Here is a 22,568-nt window from a genome sequence, read left to right on the forward strand (position 1 = left end):
TAAAATAAGTGCTGTGTTTCGTGTAGACTTGCATGCTGACCAGACCACTTGCGTGCGTGCGACCGCGTGTGCCATCACATGCATGTTGATTTTGTCTACCCAGATCAGACGCGATCAGAACATGTAGGTTGAAATATCAAAACAAACTCTGAACCAACTATATTAATTTGGGGACAGGTCGAAAAGCATTAAACATTTATGGAAATTTAGCTAGCTGTTGCTAACTAATTTGTCAATTTAATGAAATTTCCGCAAGTTATTCATTACTACATTTAGCTAACATTAGATAGTTAATCCAGAGATACATACCATTGCCTCAATTTGGCAGTCTTGTCCAGATCACATGGTATTTGCAGTTCTTTATGATAGCCCCATTAGCAGCTAATTAACATTTATTTTTTTGCAGGTAAATATATTGATAAAAGTCACCTTGTCCTAGAGAGATTTACACGGTTATCAAAAGGTCACACCAGGGTACGCCTACACGAAACATAGACCATATTTTAAGTGTTTCTTAAATTCCCTATGGAAAAACGATTGGAACCATTTCCCTATTTGACTGCTGGGTATTATGAATCATACTGTGGTACTGTATTGGCTACAGTAAAATCCCAAATAATTAGAGCTCTTCTCCTTTAAATTTCAGATTTTGTCTTGAGAAGAATGACAAATATTTTACGACAGGACGTATTCACCGGTTGTCAGAGCAACACCCTACCGCCGCTGTTGAGTTACATTAGCAAGTATAGCCATTTATATCAAAGGAACGTGGTATCCGAGGGAATTGCTGCAACTACTCAGTTTGTTACTTTGTGTATATATCTTTGTGCAACGAGTTATAACATGTTGACCTGCATCAGTCGTTTCAGAGCGCACCACCACCATTGTGGTGAATAGGAAGACGTTTGAGAAAGTCATGCAGCATCGAATCGATTGCTGAGAATTCAGTGTTCACGACATCTTTCAAGAAAACTCAATGTCCATTTTCTAAACGAACGGTGTGTACAATTTGAGCACATTAGGCCTAGTGACCAAGTCTAGGTTACATCTATAATAGGTGTGTGTGTGTGTGTGTGTGTGGTGTGTGTGTGTGTGTGTGTGTGTGTGTGTGTGTGTGTGTGTGTGTGTGTGTGTGTGTGTGTGTGTGTGTGTGTGTGTGTGTGTGTGTGTGTGTGTGTGTGTGTGTGTGTGTGTGTGTGTGTGCGTGTGTGAGAGAGAGAGAGATGGAGAGCTCCTTGTCCATGTGTATTTGTAAATATGTTGTTCCCTCTTTACAGAGCCCTGTTGCCTTTTGGATGCACGTAGCAACATACACCAAACAGGCCTAATCAGAGACCTACATTCCATGCCTGTGGTCCCCTTGCTAAGCACTAAAAGCCAGCCAATGATGCTAACCTTCACCACCCCTGAAGCAGAGGACGAAGCCTGTTGCCGGGACTCCCCGCAGAAACCTAGACCTCAATTCACCCACTCATGCCTGTGATCCCTATCCCTCGGCGAGTGCGCAGCTTCCATGGCCCCCACACCACCTGCATGCACTCAGCCTGCGGGCCGGCGCGCACCACCCAGCTTGTGCGCACCAAGTACAACAACTTTGACCTGTACCTGCGCTCGCGCTGCATGTACGGCTTCCTGCGCTTCCTGCTCTACTTTGGCTGCAGCCTTCTGACCTCCCTCCTCTGGGTGTCGCTGTCTGCTCTCTTCTGCCTGCAGTACGTGAGCGCGCGCCTTTTCTTGCGGCTGCAGTACAAGCTGTCCGTGATCCTGCTGTTGCTAGGACACCGGCGCTTTGACTTTGGGGTGCTCAACAACCTGTTCATCTACAGTATGCAGGTCACAATGTTCCTGGTGGGAGGCCTGGGCTGGTGCTTCTTGGTGTTTGTGGACATGTAGCGTCTGGTTACAACAGACCATGGATCACTGTTTTATGCCAATGTCAGACATCCACCTGAGTGATGCACGGCAGCCATTTTGTACCAAAACACTACACACAGCAGCAGTTGTGATGAAGGCGTGAGGATGACCAGGAATAAAAGGTGGTCAGATTATATAGTGCAGGAATTCATGAAAGACCAGACAATCATACTTTTTTTCACAAACACACACACATACACACACAGAAAAGTATGTGGACAGCCCTTCAAATTAGTGGATTTGGCTATTTCAGGATCACCCTTTGCTGACAGTTGTATAAAATCAAGCACACAGCCATGCAATCTCCATACACAAACATTGGCAGTAGACTTACTTAAAGAGCTCAGTTACTTTCAACGTGGCACCATCATAGGATGCCACATTTCCAACAAGTCAATTCGTAAAAATTTTGCCGTGCTAGAGCTGCCCCGGTCAACTGTAAGTGCTGTTATTGTGAAGTGGAAACGTTGAGGACTTAGCCACAAAAAGGCAGCCACACACAAGCCTAAGACCACCATGTGCAATGACAAGCGTCGGCTGGAATGGTGTAAAGCTTGCCACCATTGGACTCTGGAGCAGTGGAAATGCGTTCTCTGGAGTGATGAATCCCGCTTCACCATCTGGTAGTCCAACGGACTAATCTGAATTTGTCGGATGCCAGGAGAACGCTACCTGCTCCAATAGTGCCAACTGTAAAGTTTGTTGGAGGAGGAAGGATGTCCTGGAGCGAGGTTCATACAGAAATGGTTTGTCGAGATTGGTGTGAAAGAACTTGACTGGCCTGCACAGAGCCCTGACCTCAACCCTATAAAACACCTTTGGGATGAGCCATGCGAGCCATGCCCAATCGCCGAACATCAGTGCCAGGCCTCATAATGCTCTTGTGTCTGGCTGAAAGCAAGTCGCCACAGCAATGTTCCAACATCTAGTGGAAAGCCTTCCCTGAAGAGTGGAGGCTGTTATAGCAGCAAAGGGAAAACCACTCCATATGAATGCCCATGATTTTGGAATGAGATTTTCATTGAGCAGGTATCCACATACTTTTGGTCATGTAGTGTATATTAGCTATCAAACCATGTAAAGGAACAACCTAATTCTGTATATATATATTTTTTAAATGCAACTAACTGGATTTATGTCAACTCTGTCAGACACCATAAAAGGCATTTCATTTTTACATGTATTGTCCAACAAGTGTTTAAAGGCCTTGCTTGTTTCATTCTAACACGGGTATTATTACATATTTGAATAATCTAATCTCCAAACTTCTTTTTGTTTTGTTTTATAGCGCTATATAATGCTTCAGGACTAATTTTGTTAGCATTTTGGCATGTTTTTCCTGATTTAAAACATAAAACAACGTTTATAAAGCAAACATTATCCCTTCGGTCTAGCACAGCAAATGTGTCAATAGTTGAAGCATGTGTTGCAGAACAGTGATTTAAATTATTTTTTTCTGAATGTTAACGCATATCGATTTTAATAGGGCTGGCCATCATTGACGGAGTTGACAAGCCACTGACGGAGTTGACAACAAATACTCAAAACATTGACATTTTTGCTTCAATAGAAACATTTGTCAAATGTACAAAAATGTTTTATTTGAAAACCCCCAATAGAAATATAACCATTATATTAGATCTTTCAGCACTCTGACGGAGTTGATGTTAGACAAAAATCTGACAGAGTTGATGTTTTACGGAGTTGACAAAAAAACTATTTTTTCATCTTCATTAAAGTGCTTTACAAAGTAGCAAATGTGTTCTTCCGGAGTTGCTGTATGACTCAAAAATCGAACTTATTCTAACGTATCCAGGCTGTATCACAACCGGACGTGATTGGGATCGTATTGGGCGGCGCACAATTGGCCCAGTGTCGTCCAAGTTTGGCCGGTGTAGGCCGTCATTGTAAAGCAGAATTTGTTCTTAACTGACTTGCCTAGTTAAATAAAATAAAAATATATATTTGTTCCAAAATTAATATCCTATCATGCAGATGGAGTTTATGGTTGTGAACTTGTCACCGTGGTGATTTCAATGTTTTGTTTAAATCTATCAAAAGTTTTTTTTTAAATGACAGACCATGTGTGGCCTTGTTGCATTACATACATGTATAATGGGGACATGAATGGTGGAGCTGACCATGCTCATTCCTGATTCATTTAGGATTTTAAATGTGACGGAGTTCACAACATCACCGGACACATTTTTTAGGAATTACAGTTTTTGAGAGAAATACTCAAGGGGCTATTGCAAGAAACTACATAAGGTCATTTTTCAGTTTACATTAACTATTGGCAGTTTTTTTTGAGAGAGAGTTTCAAATTGGCATCCTTTGCTCAGGACAATGGAATTTCAAGTTACAGAGCCGATATGGAAATGTATAATATTGAAAATATATTATTTTAAATACCCCTTTATAAAGTATAAAACTACATTGGGGCAAAAAAGTATTTAGTCAGCCACCAATTGTGCAAGTTCTCCCACTTAAAAAGATGAGAGAGGCCTGTAATTTTCATCATAGGTACACTTCAACTATGACAGACAAAATGAAAAAGAAAAAATGATTTTTAATGAATTTATTTGCAAATTATGGTGGAAAATAAGTATTTGGTCACCTACAAACAAGCAAGATTTCTGGCTCTCACAGACCTGTAACTTCTTCTTTAAGAGGCTCCTCCTCTACTCGTTACCTTTATTAATGGCACCTGTTTGAACTTGTTATCAGTATAAAAGACACCTGTCCACAACCTCAAACAGTCACACTCCAAACTCCACTATGGCCAAGACCAGAGAGCTGTCAAAGGACACCAGAAACAAAATTGTAGACCTGCACCAGGCTGGGAAGACTGAATCTGCAATAGGTAAGCAGCTTGGTTTGAAGAAATCAACTGTGGGAGCAATTATTAGGAAATGGTAGACATACAAGACCACTGATAATCTCCCTCGATCTGTGGCTCCACGCAAGATTTCACCCCGTGGGGTCAAAATGATCACAAGAATGGTGAGCAAAAATCCCAGAACCACACGGGGGGACCTAGTGAATGACCTGCAGAGAGCTGGGACCAAAGTAACAAAGCCTACCATCAGTAACACACTACGCCGCCAGGGACACAAATCCTGCAGTGCCAGACGTGTCCCCCTGCTTAAGCCAGTACATGTCCAGGCCCGTCTGAAGTTTGCTAGAGAGCATTTGGATGATCCAGAAGAAGATTGGGAGAATGTCATATGGTCAGATGAAACCAAAATATAACTTTTTGGTAAAAACTCAACCCGTCGTGTTTGGAAGACAAAGAATGCCATACCTACTGTGGAGCATGGGGGTGGAAACATCATGCTTTGGGGCTGTTTTTCTGCAAAGGGACCAGGACGACTTATCCGTGTAAAGGAAAGAATGAATGGGGCCATGTATTGTGAGATTTTGAGTGAAAACCTCCTTCCATCAGCAAGGGCATTGAAGATTAAATGTGTCTGGGTCTTTCAGCATGACAATGATCCCAAACACACCGCCCGGGCAACGAAGGAGTGGCTTCGTAAGAAGCATTTTAAGGTCCTGGGGTGGCCTAGCCAGTCTCCAGATCTCAACCTCATAGAAAATCTTTGGAGGGAGTTGAAAGTCCGTGTTGCCCAGCAACAGCCACAAAACCTCACTGTTCTAGAGGAGATCTGCATGGAGGAATGGGCCAAAATACCAGCAACAGTGTGTGAAAACCTTGTGAAGACTTACAGAAAATGTTTGACCTCTGTCATTGCCAACAAAGGGTATATAACAAAGTATTGAGATAAACTTTTGTTATTGACCAAATACTTATTTTCCACCATATTTTGCTAATAAATTCATTAAAAATCCTACAATGTGATTTTCTGGATTTTTTTTCTCATTTTGTCTGTCATAGTTGAAGTGTACCTATGATGAAAATTACAGGCCTCTTTCATCTTTTTAAGTGGGAGAATTTGCACAATTGGTGGCTGACTAAATACTTTTTTGACCCACTGTATAAAAAAATAAAGTTTCCCTGCCGGCAAGGACTGTCCTGACTTTCAAGAATCCCTGAGTGGCACGCCTTGGTGCTATTTGCCTGCAAAATGTGGGTGCGTACATACCATATTACTAAGACTTCTGTAATAATGAATCTTACTTTAGTTTGGCGTATGAGGGATAGTATGCCCCTCAACACTCTAGAAGGAAAAAAACATGCTGTCTTGTATGACTGGAGGAAAACAAGTGACAATGTTTAATTCTAAAAATAAAGGATATGTTCAGTATGGGTGTTTAAATTGACTCCCCAGGTGACAGACATTATATTTGTAGCTAACATTATTATTTTATACATCCTCTGTTGAGAAAAAAAAAGCTAATGTATTGTGCTGTAAAATATATGGATAAGCCTGTGTACATATTGTCTTATTGATACCAATAATATCTGCCATGGACATGGCCTGTTGCTGGGGCTGTGTCATCGAGTCTGTAACAATGCAAGTTAGTTATTGTGAGTGGCTTTGGGTGAAGAGCTCATAATATCAAAATGTAGTTCCTCACATGGTCCCAGAATCGCTCTCACAGAGACAGCGCTCTGTTCTGCCTCCCTGAGAACACAGTAGCCAATCACAGCCAGACACCTTCGGTCTCTGCCAACCATAACAATGGCCATGGCTGTGTCCCAATGGCCTTATATAGCCTCCTTTCCTCATCTTCTTTCCTACACTAGGACTGATCTGGTAAGGACAGGCTGAAATTATTGAATGAAAACCTATTCATAACATTTATCTATCAGTGATTATAACTGTGTCTCATTGTTCATTTTAAGTACCAAGATCCTGCTTAATTTCTCCTTTCCTTGTTCCCTTTCCTGCAACCCTAGGGCCTGTCCAGGAGAAGGTCCGTGCCCAATGCTGCATTCGTAACCAAGTGAGAGGTGTGAATCAACCAGTTGTGAAGTCGTAAATACCAGTTGGATGCATTCACATGCTTTGAACTTGTTCAGAAACGCCGATTGGCTAATGGCCAGCAAACTGTGTAAACCATAAACTATAAGTGCAGTTATCATGCTTGTTAACAAATTATAGTGTTCAAAAACCATATTAACAGATCATTTATAAAAAGCAATGTTTTTGTTGCATTTAACTGCAGAAAATTCTGTTATCCAGGTCATTTCCGAGTTAAGTGACGTCAGAGGTCAGCATGTGGGAGCTCAGGATGATGGATGAGTTTCACACTAGTAATTATCAGTTAGAGGCCATTCAAGTGGATATTTCTCCAGTAGTGTGGTAAAATCCCACTTCCCAATTGGTTACAAATGGAGCACTAGTTATAGTCACAGCTTCTGTTTCAGTACTTAAACGGTAAGAGAGCTGAGTTTCCACCATACTGCTTTCTCTAGTCAGTCTGTTTCAGATCAGCGCTCAATATTAAGGAAAGGAGTTAAGAAAACCATTTGAATGATTTGGGACATGCCCAAGACTTTGGATGAACCCAGCTCCACACCAACTCATTCAAGGGTTTTTCTTTATTTTTTACTATTTTCTACATTGTAGAATAATAGTGAAGACATCAAAACTATGAAATGACACATATGGAATAAAGAAAAGTGTTAAAACAAATCTAAATCTATTTTATATTTGAGATTCTTCAAAGTAGCAACCTTTTGCCTTGACGACAGCTTTGCACACTATTAGCTTTTCTCAACCAGCTTTCATGAGGTAGTCACCCGGAATGCATTTCAATTAACAGGTGTGCCTTGTTAAGTTCATTCGTGGAATTTCTTTCCTTCATAATGCATTTGAGCCAATCAGTTGTGTTGTGACAAGATAGGGTTGATATACAGAAGATAGCCCTATTTGGTCAAAGACGAAGCCCATTTTATGTCAGGAAAAACTCAAATAAGCAAAGAGAAAATACAGTCCATCATTACTTTAAGCCATGAAGGTCAGTCAATCCGGAAAATTTCAAGAACTTTTGAAGTTTCTTCAAGTGCAGTCGCAAAAACCATCAAGCGCTATGATGAAACTGGCTCTCGTGAGGACCACCACAGGAAAGGAATACCCAGAGTTACCTTTGCTGCAGAGGATACGTTCATGACAGCTTTGCATACTCTTGTTAAAAGGTGGCCACTTTGATTCAATAAGTGTTATTTCATAGTATTGATGTATTCGCTATTATTCTACAATGTAGAAAATAGTAAAAAATAAAGAAAAACCCTTGAATGAGTAGGTGTGTCCAAACTTTTGACTGGTACTGTATAGACACATTTCCCTATTGTGTTGTAATAGTTATTTTACAATATTGACTTGTATAAGGATATACTGTACATTAGGATACATTCTAAAATGTATACAGTAATAATGACAGAGTGATTTGAACCCCATTACAAATGGATTTATATAACCAGTGGGCATAGTACACACTGCAACCCAGTGTTGATATGCACACATTCAAATATGTTTAATGATTTGTGGGACTATTTTCTGGCTCATTTTAATTATCAATCAGACATAGTTAAGATCAACTGCTTTAGGTTTCGAAAAGCACAGTTAGTTAAGGCTTAAGGGCATGGCTTACAAACATTAAATATATCAGATTTGATGGAAATACAGTATATACTGTAGTCATGGATGGACTGAGGCATGTCAGTGAATGTATATCAATTTTCTTTTCTGACATTAGGGGGTGGTATGTGGATTCACTACAGTAAAACGGATACAGTAGTTAGGGGACAGTTATGTTATGTAGCCCGCAGTCGGTCCCCAAAGTTATAAACTACACACATGCACGTCATGCAACAGTCGTCGCATAGGCCACGTGAGTTAACCGTGCATGTAAATGCACTCCAGAGCGCACCCTTCATAGAGTAAAACAATTCACTTGGTCAAGTATAGCTGCTTCCTTTGTCTTGAATTCTGTCATATGAATACAATTTGGTTTGGAAATACGCATTTAAGACTCATCAGAGTGTATCGAGTTCATGTAAAGGTGTCAACTAAAAGGTGAGTACGCCTACCACATGTCCTTTATGGCAACTGTTTATTGTATTTACAATAAAGTACAGTAACATCTGAAAGACTATACAGTAGCCTCTAGACGCCTGGGCTGTCTTGATGAAAGTATATCACATGTATAATGATGTCAGTCTGCGCACAATTCATATAGCGTCCATGTGATCGGAATTCACACCCGGCACAAGGACTAGAGGCACGCAAAGAAGGAGAGAGATGGGGGGCGATCGTTCAAGATAGGAGAGCGAGCGATACAGTCCTTGGAGCTAGCAATCGAGGTGCACTCGGGGCCTGCCTGTGCTACAAACGGCCACGGACCCTGCAAACTTTACATCTGAAGAAATAACGCTGTGCCGAGTGCCGACTACTGTCTTCCCTTTTATGGAGGACCGACATACCGGGTAAACATTCGCCTTCATCTTGGTTTGATATACACGCCTATAATGTTTATTTAACGCATATGTTTTTGCCATGTTTTATTTCCTCGTAATGTAGAGTTAATCTACCCATCTTTCATATCCATCGCTTGATAGCCTACATCAATTATCGGATGACATAGCGACATTGACATAGGCTAAACAGATATTTCACTTTAATAGTTTTGTAGAATAACAATTTCGTAGATTTTGAGGTTTTGTTAGAACCATGATGTTGATTTAATGCAACTGAATTTCCGAAAAATATAACCCTCAAGTAGACTACAGGAATGTGTGCAGATGTTTTTAAATGTTATGATACTTTGCCAATTAACTGTATGAAATGTAACACTTTTTATTAGTCAACAAGATATCCTGCAATGTTTCAAACAGGATGAGTGGCGAAAGTGGAATGATATCGGTCATTGCGTCATTATCAAGTTCAACCAAAAACGCACCCCTGTAGGCTGTAGGCATTATACAACACATGCCTAACCATAGACCCACACATATGTTGCATACCATGTAGCCTATTCATAGCTGTGGATCTTAAAGTTATGGTATCCAAATGAAAGAGGCTACAGTAACTCACTGCAATCAGACCGGCATATTGTGTGCTATTAATATAGGATTAAACCACCTTATATATATTAGTACTTTTATGTCCTCAGTGCTAACTTAACATGTTAAGTCATAGTGTACAGAAAATCAATCTATACCTGTCAAAGCATTAGGAGTAGACTATAAAGGTTTCAGTTTAGAGAAGTGCTTATAAATGTATGCAAGATGTTTTCTTATAATTCTATCTGATACTGTATTATGGGTCTGTACTCGTTTGAATGTGCCTGCCTTATTCACGTGTCTCCATAGGATACTTATAAATTATGTTGTTTGTGAATAAATGCATAGTACAGTTGATATAGTCCATTATTGATTCGATGGAATCAATAGGCTACATCCATGCTGTTTGTTGGCTAAAAATTGCAGAATTTTGACAGAGTCCCTGATTTACAACCATTTACTCTGACAGTACCATACTGGATCACTGCTTCTCTATGACCTGGGGTCTGACTTCTGTGTTACTGTCTGCATCCCATGAAACCCCTGACATGTGACTACACACAATGCCTACTGTATTGTTTGGGCCTTGCATGTAGCTCGTGGCAATTTCTTCATTTCCTGCTCTCCCTCTTACTCTCACTTTCTCTCTCTTTCTCTCTCGCTCTCTCTCTCTTGCTGTCTTTCTCTATTTTTGTCTCTCTCTCTCACACACACACACACACACACATATGCACGCACGCAGGCACACACACACACACACACACACACACACTTTCTGTTGTTTAGTGTTTCTTGTTTAGAGATGATTCATAACTCTTAGACCAGTACATTGCAAGATGGCCCCTCTATTTTATCTTTCCAAGATGTTTTCATCAATATGAGGTGGAATGGGCGGTGTCAGGTTAGAGGTTGGCCTCATTTGCTTCTTGTGTGTGTGTGTGTGTAGCTTTAACTAACATGGCTGACATCCAGCACTCCAAGCCTACAGGTTTGCCTTTCACACACAGCTCTCAACACTGTGAAATCCATCTCAGCTGTCATACCAAACAAGAGAAGGATATACAGACAGAGAGACTCCCAACACTCTGCTTATGATCTCAATCTAAACCTAAAGGCTCAGTGTATGTTTGTGTGTAGGTCTGTACGTGCCTGCCTGTCTATAGACTCCACACGATGACACCTCTATCATAGTTCTTTGCTTTATTGCTGGGAAGTCAGTGAGGGCCACGAGGTGTACTGCCAAGTTCTTATCTTTAATGTTTAACAACGACATACATGGAAAGAGTGTTCTTTTTTTTCTCAACCCGAGGCCTTTACCGTCGCCCATCTTTGAGTTGGACGGCTGCCAAACACTGTGATGGCGCCCAACAGCTGTATTTTTGTATGCTGTGTCCTGGGATGCCCTTCCTCCATAGGCTCCACACTACGAAACATTCCACGGGGGGCAAAGGGGGGCGGTGAGAAGAGAGAGAGAGACACACACACAGTTAGAGACACGTACATGGGGAGAAAGGGTAGAGAAAGAGGGAGAGAGAGAGAGAGAGAGGTTGTAGGGTTCGCTTAACTGGCTTCACCCTTCATCAGACGCTTGGCTGAACAGTATGGACTCTTTAACATCGGAGCGATCAACTGTAAAGGAAATGTTTAGGTTTACTGTCACCTTCCACCTCTGTGTTTATTATCCAGCATTGTAGGACTCACCCACTATGTTGCTTTACCAGTACATCTTTTTGTACTACTGTTGCTACTGTACTTGGTGCTTTGAGTGCGAGAAAATATTTCACTTATAGTATTTGGGAGTAAATGTTATTCATTTGACAACCAATATTTGAGATGAGATTCTAATTCTTTGTTTACAGTGCTAGCTGAAAAATAACGCCTTGATTTCTGTCTATTTGGCTCCTTGGTTTAACTAGTGCACTTGACGAGAGGGAGGGAGGGACCACACTACAAATGCTCTGTGTAAAAAGGCCCTACCCATCTGGCTTCTTTCTGTGAGGCCATCTAGAGATGATGATGAGGCAATGGGATGGCAGTGTGCATGGTAGGTGATACAGGGCAGACATACATTATTTACTCATCATCTTTACTGTATGTATGTATTGGTTGCTCTGGGCCAGCAGTGTTGTCACAGATCCCATCATGACGTCAACTGAGTCCAGTACACAGTTCCTGTCATTTAGATGTGAAGTGGGTTCTGTCATACTGTGCTGCCTGATTCTGTTTGACGTGTGTGTGTGTTTAGTTATTGGTATGTTTTCAAAACTTTTTTATTTCCATTTTCTCCACTTTTTCCCCATATAATATGTGTCTTGGGATTATTGTCTGAAATGGACTGAAAATAAAGTTTGCTAGATGTTTATCTGGAATGGTGAGACACAATCTGTAGAGATGTTTTTCACCATCTTTCAAGAATTCTGAGAATATCTAGTCAATTAATTTGTAGTTATTCTGTTACCATTACAGTGCATTTGTAGTAGCAGTGTTTGATTTGATATGTTGATTATATTGTTCATTTCAAATCATTTCTGAGGGCTTAAGGAAATTCTGCCTTCTCAGATTGTGTCTGGCCTTAGCTACAGTGTGGGTTGTCCTATCAATAGAGCCTAACTAGCGAAGTTGAATGTTGCATTATATGAACTAATGTTGGCATATTGGATGGAAGATGACAAACTGTAGATGGTGTAGCATGGCATTGGTTCTTGTTTGGTCAACAGTGGATTGTTTGTCAGATATATACAGTACCAGTCAAAAGTTTGGACACACCCACTCATTCAAGGTTTTTCTTTATTTTGACTATTTTCTACATTGTAGAATAATAGTGAAGACATCAAAACTATGACATAACACATATGGAATCATGTAGAAACCACATACGTTTTTTTTTTAAGTCTTCAAAGTGGCCACCCTTTGCCTTGATGACAGCTTTGCACACTTGGCATTCTCTCAACCAGCTTCACCTGGAATGCTTTTCCAACAGTCTTGAAGGAGTTCCCACATATGCTGAGCACTTGTTGGCTGCTTTTCCTTCACTCGGCGGTCCAACTCATCCCAAACCATCTCAATTGGGTTGAGGTCGGCTGATTGTGGAGGCCAGGTCACCTGATGCAGCACTCCATCACTCTCCTTGTTGGTCAAATAGCCCTTACCCAGCCTGGAGGTGTGTTTTGGGTCATTGTCTTGTTGAAAAACAAATGATGGTCCGATCTCCTCTGAACAGTTGATGTTGAGATGTGTCTGTTACTTGAGCTCTGTTAATCATTTATTTGGGATGCAATTTCTGAGGTGCAGTTAACTCTAATGAACTTATCCACTGCAGCAGAGGTAACTCTGGGTATTTCTTTCCTTTGGCGGTCCTCATGAGAGCCAGTATCATCATAGTGCTTGATGGTTTTTGTGACTGCACTTGTTTAAACTTTACAGATTGACTGACCTTCATGTCTTAAAGTAACGATGGACTGTCATTTCTCTTTGCTTATTTGAGCTGTTCTTGCCATAATATGGACTTGGTCTTTTACCAAATAGGGCTATCTTCTGTTTACCACCCCTACCTTGTCACAATGCAACTGATTGACTCAAACACATTAAGAAGGAAACAAATTCCACAAATGAACTTTTAACAAGGCACACCTGTTAATTAAAATGCATTCCAGGTGACTACCTCATGAAGCTGGTTGAGAGAATGCCAAGAATGTGCAAAGCTGTCATATTTCATAGTTTTTATGTCCTCACTATTATTCTACAGTATAGAAAATAGTAAAAATAAGCTTTGCACACTCTTAGCATTCTCTCAACCAGCTTCAGGAGGTAGTCACCTGGAATGAATTTCAATTAACAGGTGTGACTTGTAAAAAGTACATTTGTGGAATTTCTTTCCTTCTTAATTAGCCAATCAGTTGCGTTGTGACAAGGTAGGGGTGGTAAACAAAAGAGTGTATAAAACATTCGGAACAAGTTGTCTTTCTATGACATAGCCTGACCAGGTGAATCCAGGTGAAAGCAGTGATCCCTTATTGATGTCACATGTCAAATCCACTTCAATCAGTGTAGATGAAGGGGAGGAGACAGATTAAAGAAGGATTTTTAAGCCATGAGACAACTGAGACATGGATTGTGTGCCATTCAGATGGTGAATGGGCAAGACTAAAGATTTAGGTGCCTTTGAACGGGGTATGGTAGTAGGTGCCAGGCGCACCAATTTGTGTCAAGAACTGCAACACTGCTAGGTTTTTCACGCTCAACAATTTCCCGTGTGTAACAACAATGGTCCACCACCCGAAGGAGATCCAGCCAACTTGACATAACTGTGAGAAGCATTGGAGTCAACACAAGCCAGCATCCCTGTGGAACGCTTTCAACACCCTGTAGAGTCCATGCCCCGACCAATTGAAGCTGTTGTGAAGGCCAAAGGGTGTACATCTCAATATTAGGAAGGTGTGCTTAATATTTATATATTTCTTTCTTCAGTTTTCCTCAGAAAGCTCGAGCAGTGTAACTCCTTGTACCAGGAAGGTTTAAAAGAAAAGTAGAGAAGATAAGAGTTTTTTTTAACTGTTCACCTACTTAAACAGTATACATAAACTCATGCACACACACATACAAACTGACAAACTATTAACCTACACATTCACTGAAGGCGAGAGAGAGAGAGAGAGCTATTAAGATTCTTGAAAGGTAACTGATTTGATTGCTTTGGCTCATTCTGTGCTTTAGAGGAAGTCTTCCAAGAACTGAGACAATGGGCAGTAAACATGCTCTCCATATTAATTTAACATAAGGACTAACTAATGTGCTCCTTTTGACTTGGAACCTACTGCCTCAAGAACATTGACGATAACAGAGAAATGTCATAATGCTTCATATGCTTTTTCAGTGTTCCATGTGGAGAGGTTTGACAAGTAGCTCTTGCAAAACTAAAAGCCATTTTCTCTCCCTCCCTTTCTCTCCCTCTCTCTCTTACTCTCTCTTTCTCTCTGTGTGAGGTTTCTGGTAAGTGACATGGTTGGCCTTTGGCATAACGCCTGGCAAGATCACATGGCATGGATGTCACGCCAGTTTGTGTGTGCGTCTGTGTGCGTGTGTGTGTGTGCGTGCGTGTGTGCATGTGTGTGCGTGCGTGCGTGTGTGTGTGCGTGTGCGTGTGTGTGTGTGTGTGTGTGTTAGAGGAGGAGAATGAGAGAGCGGCAGAGAGCATGTGTGCCTTTTACTGTTCCAAGTGTTTCACTATGAATGGCAGCACATAGACATTACAGCAAATGAAGAGAAGTACTGAGGGGTGGGATGATTATGGAATTCGAATGACATTTTGATAGCATCACGAGTCCAGTTTCCCTTTACAATGTATACTAAAACACAAGAGTAGATTTGTCTTGGTGTGGCTGAAAAGAAATCAGTAGAATCTATTTGCACTTTTCCTAAAGGTTTCCACTTATAAAACCATCAGTAAATAGTTTGTAGACCATGAATAGTTGTGTAATCATTAAGTCATTGTTCATGTACGGTATCATTAGCATTTGTGAATACATACAATACACTACATATTAATAATTTATTATGAGGACTTGTCATCATAATAGTAAATTAATTTACATAGGTTTTGAACAAACTAGAGTAATGTGTATAAAACGTATAGCAGACCTTCGAAATTAAGTGTTCCCTACAGTATCTATAAGACTTGGCTATACAGAAGCACTCTGTCAATGGTATTACTTTTCTGTAGGCTATCTGTCCATAGACCTTGAGGTGAAATGTAAATTAATTTGTTCTAAGGCGGAACGCAATACAATGGGAGTCATCTCTCCAGCAATCACTAAATGGGTCTTGAGATTGTGTGGTCTTGACAGCATTTGAATTTACCTTGTCTTTTTCTGATGGCTCAATTGCATGCTAAGATATCTCAATTACCATGTTATTCACTCCGCACAGTATCTTAGTCCCCCTTAAAATGAAGTACAACGTATAAATGCTTTATATAGTATACGCCAGTGGGGAACTATGACTATTGGACCCCCTTCAGAGGGACCAAACATTTTCCAATATGTTGTGTCAAACAAAGAAATCTAGAAAAGAACAGAAAGCATAACATCAGTTAATGCGCCCAACATTTTATCTGCTGTAGTTGGACCATCCTATACCTAATGAAGGAAGAGCAATGCTTTTTGAAAACATTATGAATGAATCACACAGAGACAGAACTGGCACCGACAAAACATTTGACACACAGCATAAATTAATGCGACCAGCAAAACAGAAACCACACTTTTTAAACAACCTATGGTAGCCTAACACCACAGTCACACTGTCATCAATAGCGACAACAAGTGACACATCAAAGGTGTTTGGTTCATGGGGCTGAAAGGACAGCGATCATAATACCTGTCCACTCCATGGCGCTGAAGAAGAGCCAGTTTTGGTCAAACACATAGACACGGCTGACAGACAGGCGACAGCGGTCACACACAGCATCAAATAATGTTAAAGAATAAGCAGCCCATTCACTTCAGTAGTCCCATGCAATCATAACAATACAAAAAGATAACAATTTCATTTTGAAAATGAAATGAACAAACCAGCTATTACTTCCCATTGCAAACATATTTTATCACGTTCCTCACACTAACTGGTGAGCCAAAGTTTAAATGCAACAATGTTTCACTGTCATTATTTTCAAAGAGATGGTTTGTTAGCAAGTGAGCTGCAATAAAAAAACAGTGCCACTCACCAGATGATGATCATTTAACTAAGTTTGAAAATGTATCTAGAAAAGGGTGACGCTAACAAATGAGCAACAACGTCCACCTTTCAGGTGATATCTAACAACTGCTGCAACCGCCTTCGCCATTGTCACTTTACTACAGCACAAGTTATCTAACGTTACTAGCATGGGGAAACGACTGCTCGCTATTGCCACTGATTCTTTGCTCTTGCGCTCTCAGTCGTGACATGTCTAGGCCAATGGCTGTATGGTCCTTGCTATCTGGAATCCTTGGGATGTCCATTCCCCCATTGAAGTTGACATTTAAAATGGTTAAGGTAAGGGTTAAGGTTAAGTAAGGGTTATGGTTAGGGTTAGGGTAGGGATGTCCCAATCTGTTCCCAAGTATTCCCATGCATAAATAGAGAGGCATACAGTGGGGCAAAAAAGTATTTAGTCAGCCACCAATTGTGCAAGTCCTCCCACTTAAAAAGATGAGCGAGGCCTGTAATTTTCATCATAGGTACACTTCAACTATGACAGACAAAATGAGCAAAAAAATCCAGAAAATCACATTGTAGGATTTTTAATGAATTTATTTGCAAATTATGGTGGAAAATAAGTATTTGGTCACCTACAAACAAGCAAGATTTCTGGCTCTCACAGACCTGTAACTTCTTCTTTAAGAGGCTCCTCTGTCCTCCACTCGTTACCTGTATTAATGGCACCTTTTGAACTTGTTATCAGTATAAAAGACACCTGTCCACAACCTCCAAACTCCACTATGGCCAAGACCAAAGAGCTGTCAAAGGACACCAGAAACAAAATTGTAGACCTGCACCAGGCTGGGAAGACTGAATCTGCAATAGGTAAGCAGCTTGGTTTGAAGAAATCAACTGTGGGAGCAATTATTAGGAAATGGTAGACATACAAGACCACTGATAATCTCCCTCGATCTGGGGCTCCACGCAAGATCTCACCCCGTGGGGTCAAAATGATCACAAGAACGGTGAGCAAAAATCCCAGAACCACACAGGGGGACCTAGTGAATGACCTGCAGAGAGCTGCGACCAAAGTAACAAAGCCTACCATCAGTAACACACTACGCCGCCAGGGACTCAAATCCTGCAGTGCCAGACGTGTCCCCCTGCTTAAGCCAGTACATGTCCAGGCCTGTCTGAAGTTTGCTAGAGAGCATTTGGATGATCCAGAAGAAGATTGGGAGAATGTCATATGGTCAGATGAAACCAAAATATAACTTTTTGGTAAAACTCAACTCGTCGTGTTTGGAGGACAAAGATTGCTGAGTTGCATCCAAAGAACACCATACCTACTGTGAAGCATGGGGGTGGAAACATCATGCTTTGGGGCTGTTTTTCTGCAAAGGGACCAGGACGACTGATCTGTCTAAAGGAAAGAATGAATGGAGCCATGTATCGTGAGATTTTGAGTGAAAACCTCCTTCCATCAGCAAGGGCATTGAAGATGAAACATGGCTGGGTCTTTCAGCATGACAATGATCCCAAACACACCTCCCGGGCAACGAAGGAAGAAGCATTTCAAGGTCCTGGAGTGGCCTAGCCAGTCTCCAGATCTCAACCCCATAGGAAATCTTTGGAGGGAGTTGAAAGTCCGTGTTGCCCAGCAACAGCCCCAAAACATCACTGCTCTAGAGGAGATCTGCATGGAGGAATGGGCCAAAATACCAGCAACAGTGTGTGAAAACCTTGTGAAGACTTACAGAAAACGTTTGACCTCTGTCATTGCCAACAAAGGGTATATAACAAAGTATTGAGATAAACTTTTGTTATTGACCAAATAATTATTTTCCACCATAATTTGCAAATAAATTAATTAAAAATCCTACAATGTGATTTTCTCATTTGTCTGTCATAGTTGAAGTGTACCTATGATGAAAGTTACAGGCCTCTCTCATCTTTTTAAGTGGGAGAACTTGCACAATTGGTGACTGACTAAATACTTTTTTGCCCCACTGTATGTGATCGTATCACAATGTAATCAAGGTTTGAAATGATTCTGTTTTTGTCAAAAACTATTATCTGTTTGGGATTCTTGCAGTCATTTTTTAGTGTACAAATGATTTAGAACTATGTTCCGGCCCCCGACCATTCGCTCAAGGAGTAATCGGCCCCCGACCATTCGCTCAAGGAGTATCGGCCCATGGCTGAATGTAATTGGGGATCCCTGGCCTTTATTTTACTTTTCCAGTTTACTGTTAGCTGTTATAGCCTTAGTTTAGCATAAAGCACACTGTAGGCCTCACATGACTGTTTACCTGCCCTGCTCCAGGCCAGAGCATGAGGTAAGCACCAAGTTTATAGGGCACATAATGTCATGTGTAATCTCACATGTAATATCAGCAATTGCATCTTAACAGGGCTCTAGACTAACTTTTTCAGTTGATAGCCCCAGTACATGATTTGGTCGCACCAATTATTCGCCACTGCGCAACGATAATGGTCTGACCTGGGTCCCATAATGTACCTGCATTCTATACAGAACCAGGCAAATAATGACTAGTCATCTTTTAAATTAGCATTGCCCTTTTGTTCTTACATTGATTTGGATAGATTTACAAAGGTTTCAAAGGTAACTATTTTTCTCACTGGCAGTTTGTAAATGCATTGGAGTCGTGTATGCTTACTCTTTATATCTTTGCATTTTGACCTAGGGCACTAGGCTATATTATTCACCACCTGAGGAAGTGGGAACTCAAAACACTAGATTGCTAACTCTAAATATGATCATGTTGCTAGATAGCCATGTAGGGTAAATGATTAATCTTTCATTAAATGCAATGTCCTACAAAACCTTTCCAAAGCCTAGGCCTATAAAGGCTACTTGATGTAGGACTATTCACCGCAAATGGCGCGCTCCGCTCTGCAGGTGGAACAAAACCATATCCATAGCCGACTCTGGTCGTAAAGTGATGCCATGAACTCAATATGTATTTGTCAATACAGGTGCAAAATAATTGATATACAGTGCCTTGCGAAAGTATTCGGCCCCCTTGAACTTTGCGACATTTTGCCACATTTCAGGCTTCAAACATAAAGATATAAAACTGTATTTTTTTGTGAAGAAACAACAACAAGTGGGACACAATCATGAAGTGGAACGACATTTATTGGATATTTCAAACTTTTTTAACAAATCAAAAACTGAAAAATTGAGCGTGCAAAATTATTCAGCCCCCTTAAGTTAATACTTTGTAGCGCCACCTTTTGCTGCGATTACAGCTGTAAGTCGCTTGGGGTATGTCTCTATCAGTTTTGCACATCGAGAGACTGACATTTTTTCCCATTCCTCCTTGCAAAACAGCTTGAGCTCAGTGAGGTTGGATGGAGAGCATTTGTGAACAGCAGTTTTCAGTTCTTTCCACAGATTCTCGATTGGATTCAGGTCTGGACTTTAACTTGGCCATTCTAACACCTGGATATGTTTATTTTTGAACCATTCCATTGTAGATTTTGCTTTATGTTTTGGATCATTGTCTTGTTGGAAGACAAATCTTAACTAAAGGAAAGAATGAATGGAGCCATGTATCGTGAGATTTTGAGTGAAAACCTCCTTCCATCAGCAAGGGCATTGAAGATGAAACATGGCTGGGTCTTTCAGCATGACAATGATCCCAAACACACCTCCCGGGCAACGAAGGAAGAAGCATTTCAAGGTCCGATTGGATGCAGACTCCATCAGGTTTTCTTCCAGAATGGTCCTGTATTTGGCTCCATCCATCTTCCCATCAATTTTAACCATCTTCCTGTCCCTGCTGAAGAAAAGCAGGCCCAAACCATGATGCTGCCACCACCATGTTTGACAGTGGGGATGGCGTGTTCAGCTGTGTTGCTTTTACGCCAAACATAACGTTTTGCATTGTTGCCAAAAAGTTCAATTTTGGTTTCATCTGACCAGAGCACCTTCTTCCACATGTTTGGTGTGTCTCCCAGGTGGCTTGTGGCAAACTTTAAACGACACTTTTTATGGATATCTTTAAGAAATGGCTTTCTTCTTGCCACTCTTCCATAAAGGCCAGATTTGTGCAATATACAACTGATTGTTGTCCTATGGACAGAGTCTCCCACCTCAGCTGTAGATCTCTGCAGTTCATCCAGAGTGATCATGGGCCTCTTGGCTGCATCTCTGATCAGTCTTCTCCTTGTATGAGCTGAAAGTTTAGAGGGACGGCCAGGTCTTGGTAGATTTGCAGTGGTCTGATACTCCTTCCATTTCAATATTATCGCTTGCACAGTGCTCCTTGGGATGTTTAAAGCTTGGGAAATATTTTTGTATCCAAATTCGGCTTTAAACTTCTTCACAACAGTATCTCGGACCTGCCTGGTGTGTTCCTTGTTCTTCATGATGCTCTATACGCTTTTAACGGACCTCTGAGACTATCACAGTGCAGGTGCATTTATATGGAGACTTGATTACACACAGGTGGATTGTATTTATCCTCATTAGTCATTTAGGTCAACATTGGATCATTCAGAGATCCTCACTGAACTTCTGGAGAGAGTTTGCTGCACTGAAAGTAAAGGGTCTGAATAATTTTGCACGCCCAATTTTTCAGTTTTTGATTTGTTAAAAAAGTTTGAAATATCCAATAAATGTCGTTCCACTTCATGATTGTGTCCCACTTGTTGTTGATTCTTCACAAAAAAATACAGTTTTATATCTTTATGTTTGAAGCCTGAAATGTGGCAAAAGGTCGCAAAGTTCAAGGGGGCTGAATACTTTCGCAAGGCACTGTACTCACAGAAAGCTGTAACTTTCTGTAACTAGGACAACCGTAGTTGCTTTGAAAACTGTATTTTTCCCGCAATTGCATTTTGAGCAACAGTCATAACCTTGTGCTTATTAGGATGCATCTCTCTCTTCTCCATGCGCACAGTAGTCTGACAGCGAAATAGGGGCAGGCAGATGCTTTCATATGGTTTATTTTTGGTCAATTGCACATTACTGTTAAATTGTGTCAATAAAAACATGTAATTGTCAACAAAGAAATAACGTGACCAGCTATATTTTTGTTTACTGGCACCCTCGCGATCGTTAACAAATTAGTGTCGCACTGCTAAGTCAAAGGGTTGCAAATGTGAGTGTTTTGGTCGCAGTTTTGAGCCCTGGGGGGAATTGATATAGTGGGTTATGTCACATTAGGCAATGCACCCGACATAGGGAGCTGTTATGTCACCCGTCATACACTTTGTAAAGTATGACATAACCTTATAGATGATTTGTGAAGCATCTATGTCATTCTTATGAAGACTTCAAGTATGATACAGTGTATAAAGTCTTTATATGTAGAAGTTATTTTTGCAGTTGGACCCTCACAGTATTGATATTATTATGACATTGTAACAAATGCATTTCTCTGAAGAGCGAATGCTTAACCTAAATCAAACCTCTGTGAGAAGTCAGACCTCAGCAGGAGTTAGCACCAGTAACCCTCTCTCTGGAGTCCTGCCCTGTATGTACTCTGTATGTTCAATCTGTGCCAGAGAGCTTGGTGGACTGCCAGTGCAGGGCAGTGGAAAAGCCTGGAATCTGAGTCGGCCACAGTCTCTGCTACACAGCCCCCTTATACCACTGCAAATTAGCATAGCATTATCTGATGCTCCGAATGATCCTGTCATGGTCATTGTGTTGCTGGAATTTTTTAAATTATGTCTTGACTGTTAACTGTGCTGGATTAGTTTTGGGAAATGATGATTATTTTTGTTTGTGTAGCATAAGATGAATCAACTAATGAATATACATGCAAAAACACAAGTATTGAAATAAACACTTCTGAAAATCAACCTGTAATAGAGCATGCTGGGAAATATGATACGGATGGGTGTGGTTTTCAGAATGAATTTGTAATTATACTCAACAATATTACTCAACAAGCTTGTTCAAATTCAGCTCACTTCGAGCAGAGTTTGTTGAGTAAACAAACTTTAACACATTAGTTCAAATTCATAAGTC

At 40.8% G+C, this 22,568-nt stretch overlaps 2 protein-coding genes across 5 annotated transcripts in view; both read left to right on the plus strand.

Moving 5' to 3' along the window:
* The first annotated feature begins 655 nt into the window (after positions 1-655).
* Positions 656-3,894, plus strand: tmem250 (transmembrane protein 250). The gene is made up of 2 exons (XM_036977283.2): positions 656-998; positions 1,278-3,894. The coding sequence occupies exon 2, from the start codon at positions 1,474-1,476 to the stop codon at positions 1,891-1,893; it is 420 nt and encodes a 139-aa protein (XP_036833178.1). The 5' UTR covers positions 656-998; positions 1,278-1,473; the 3' UTR covers positions 1,894-3,894.
* Positions 3,895-8,595: 4,701 nt separating this feature from the next.
* Positions 8,596-22,568, plus strand: part of LOC110523614 (nucleus accumbens-associated protein 2) — a 43,276-nt gene continuing 29,303 nt past the window's right edge. For 2 of the 4 annotated variants that reach the window (XM_036977284.2, XM_090234507.1), the window contains exons 1-2: positions 8,596-8,897; positions 9,061-9,307. The gene's annotated coding sequence lies outside the window, so the exon portion shown is untranslated. Of the gene's footprint in view, positions 8,898-9,060; positions 9,308-11,799; positions 11,928-22,568 lie in introns of all 4 variants that reach the window. The other 2 variants (XM_036977285.2, XM_036977287.2) reach the window with 2 other exon arrangements.

Source organism: Oncorhynchus mykiss, chromosome 5 (assembly GCF_057628025.1).
Source record: "Oncorhynchus mykiss isolate SJ-2025 chromosome 5, ASM5762802v1, whole genome shotgun sequence".
NCBI lineage: Eukaryota > Metazoa > Chordata > Actinopteri > Salmoniformes > Salmonidae > Oncorhynchus > Oncorhynchus mykiss.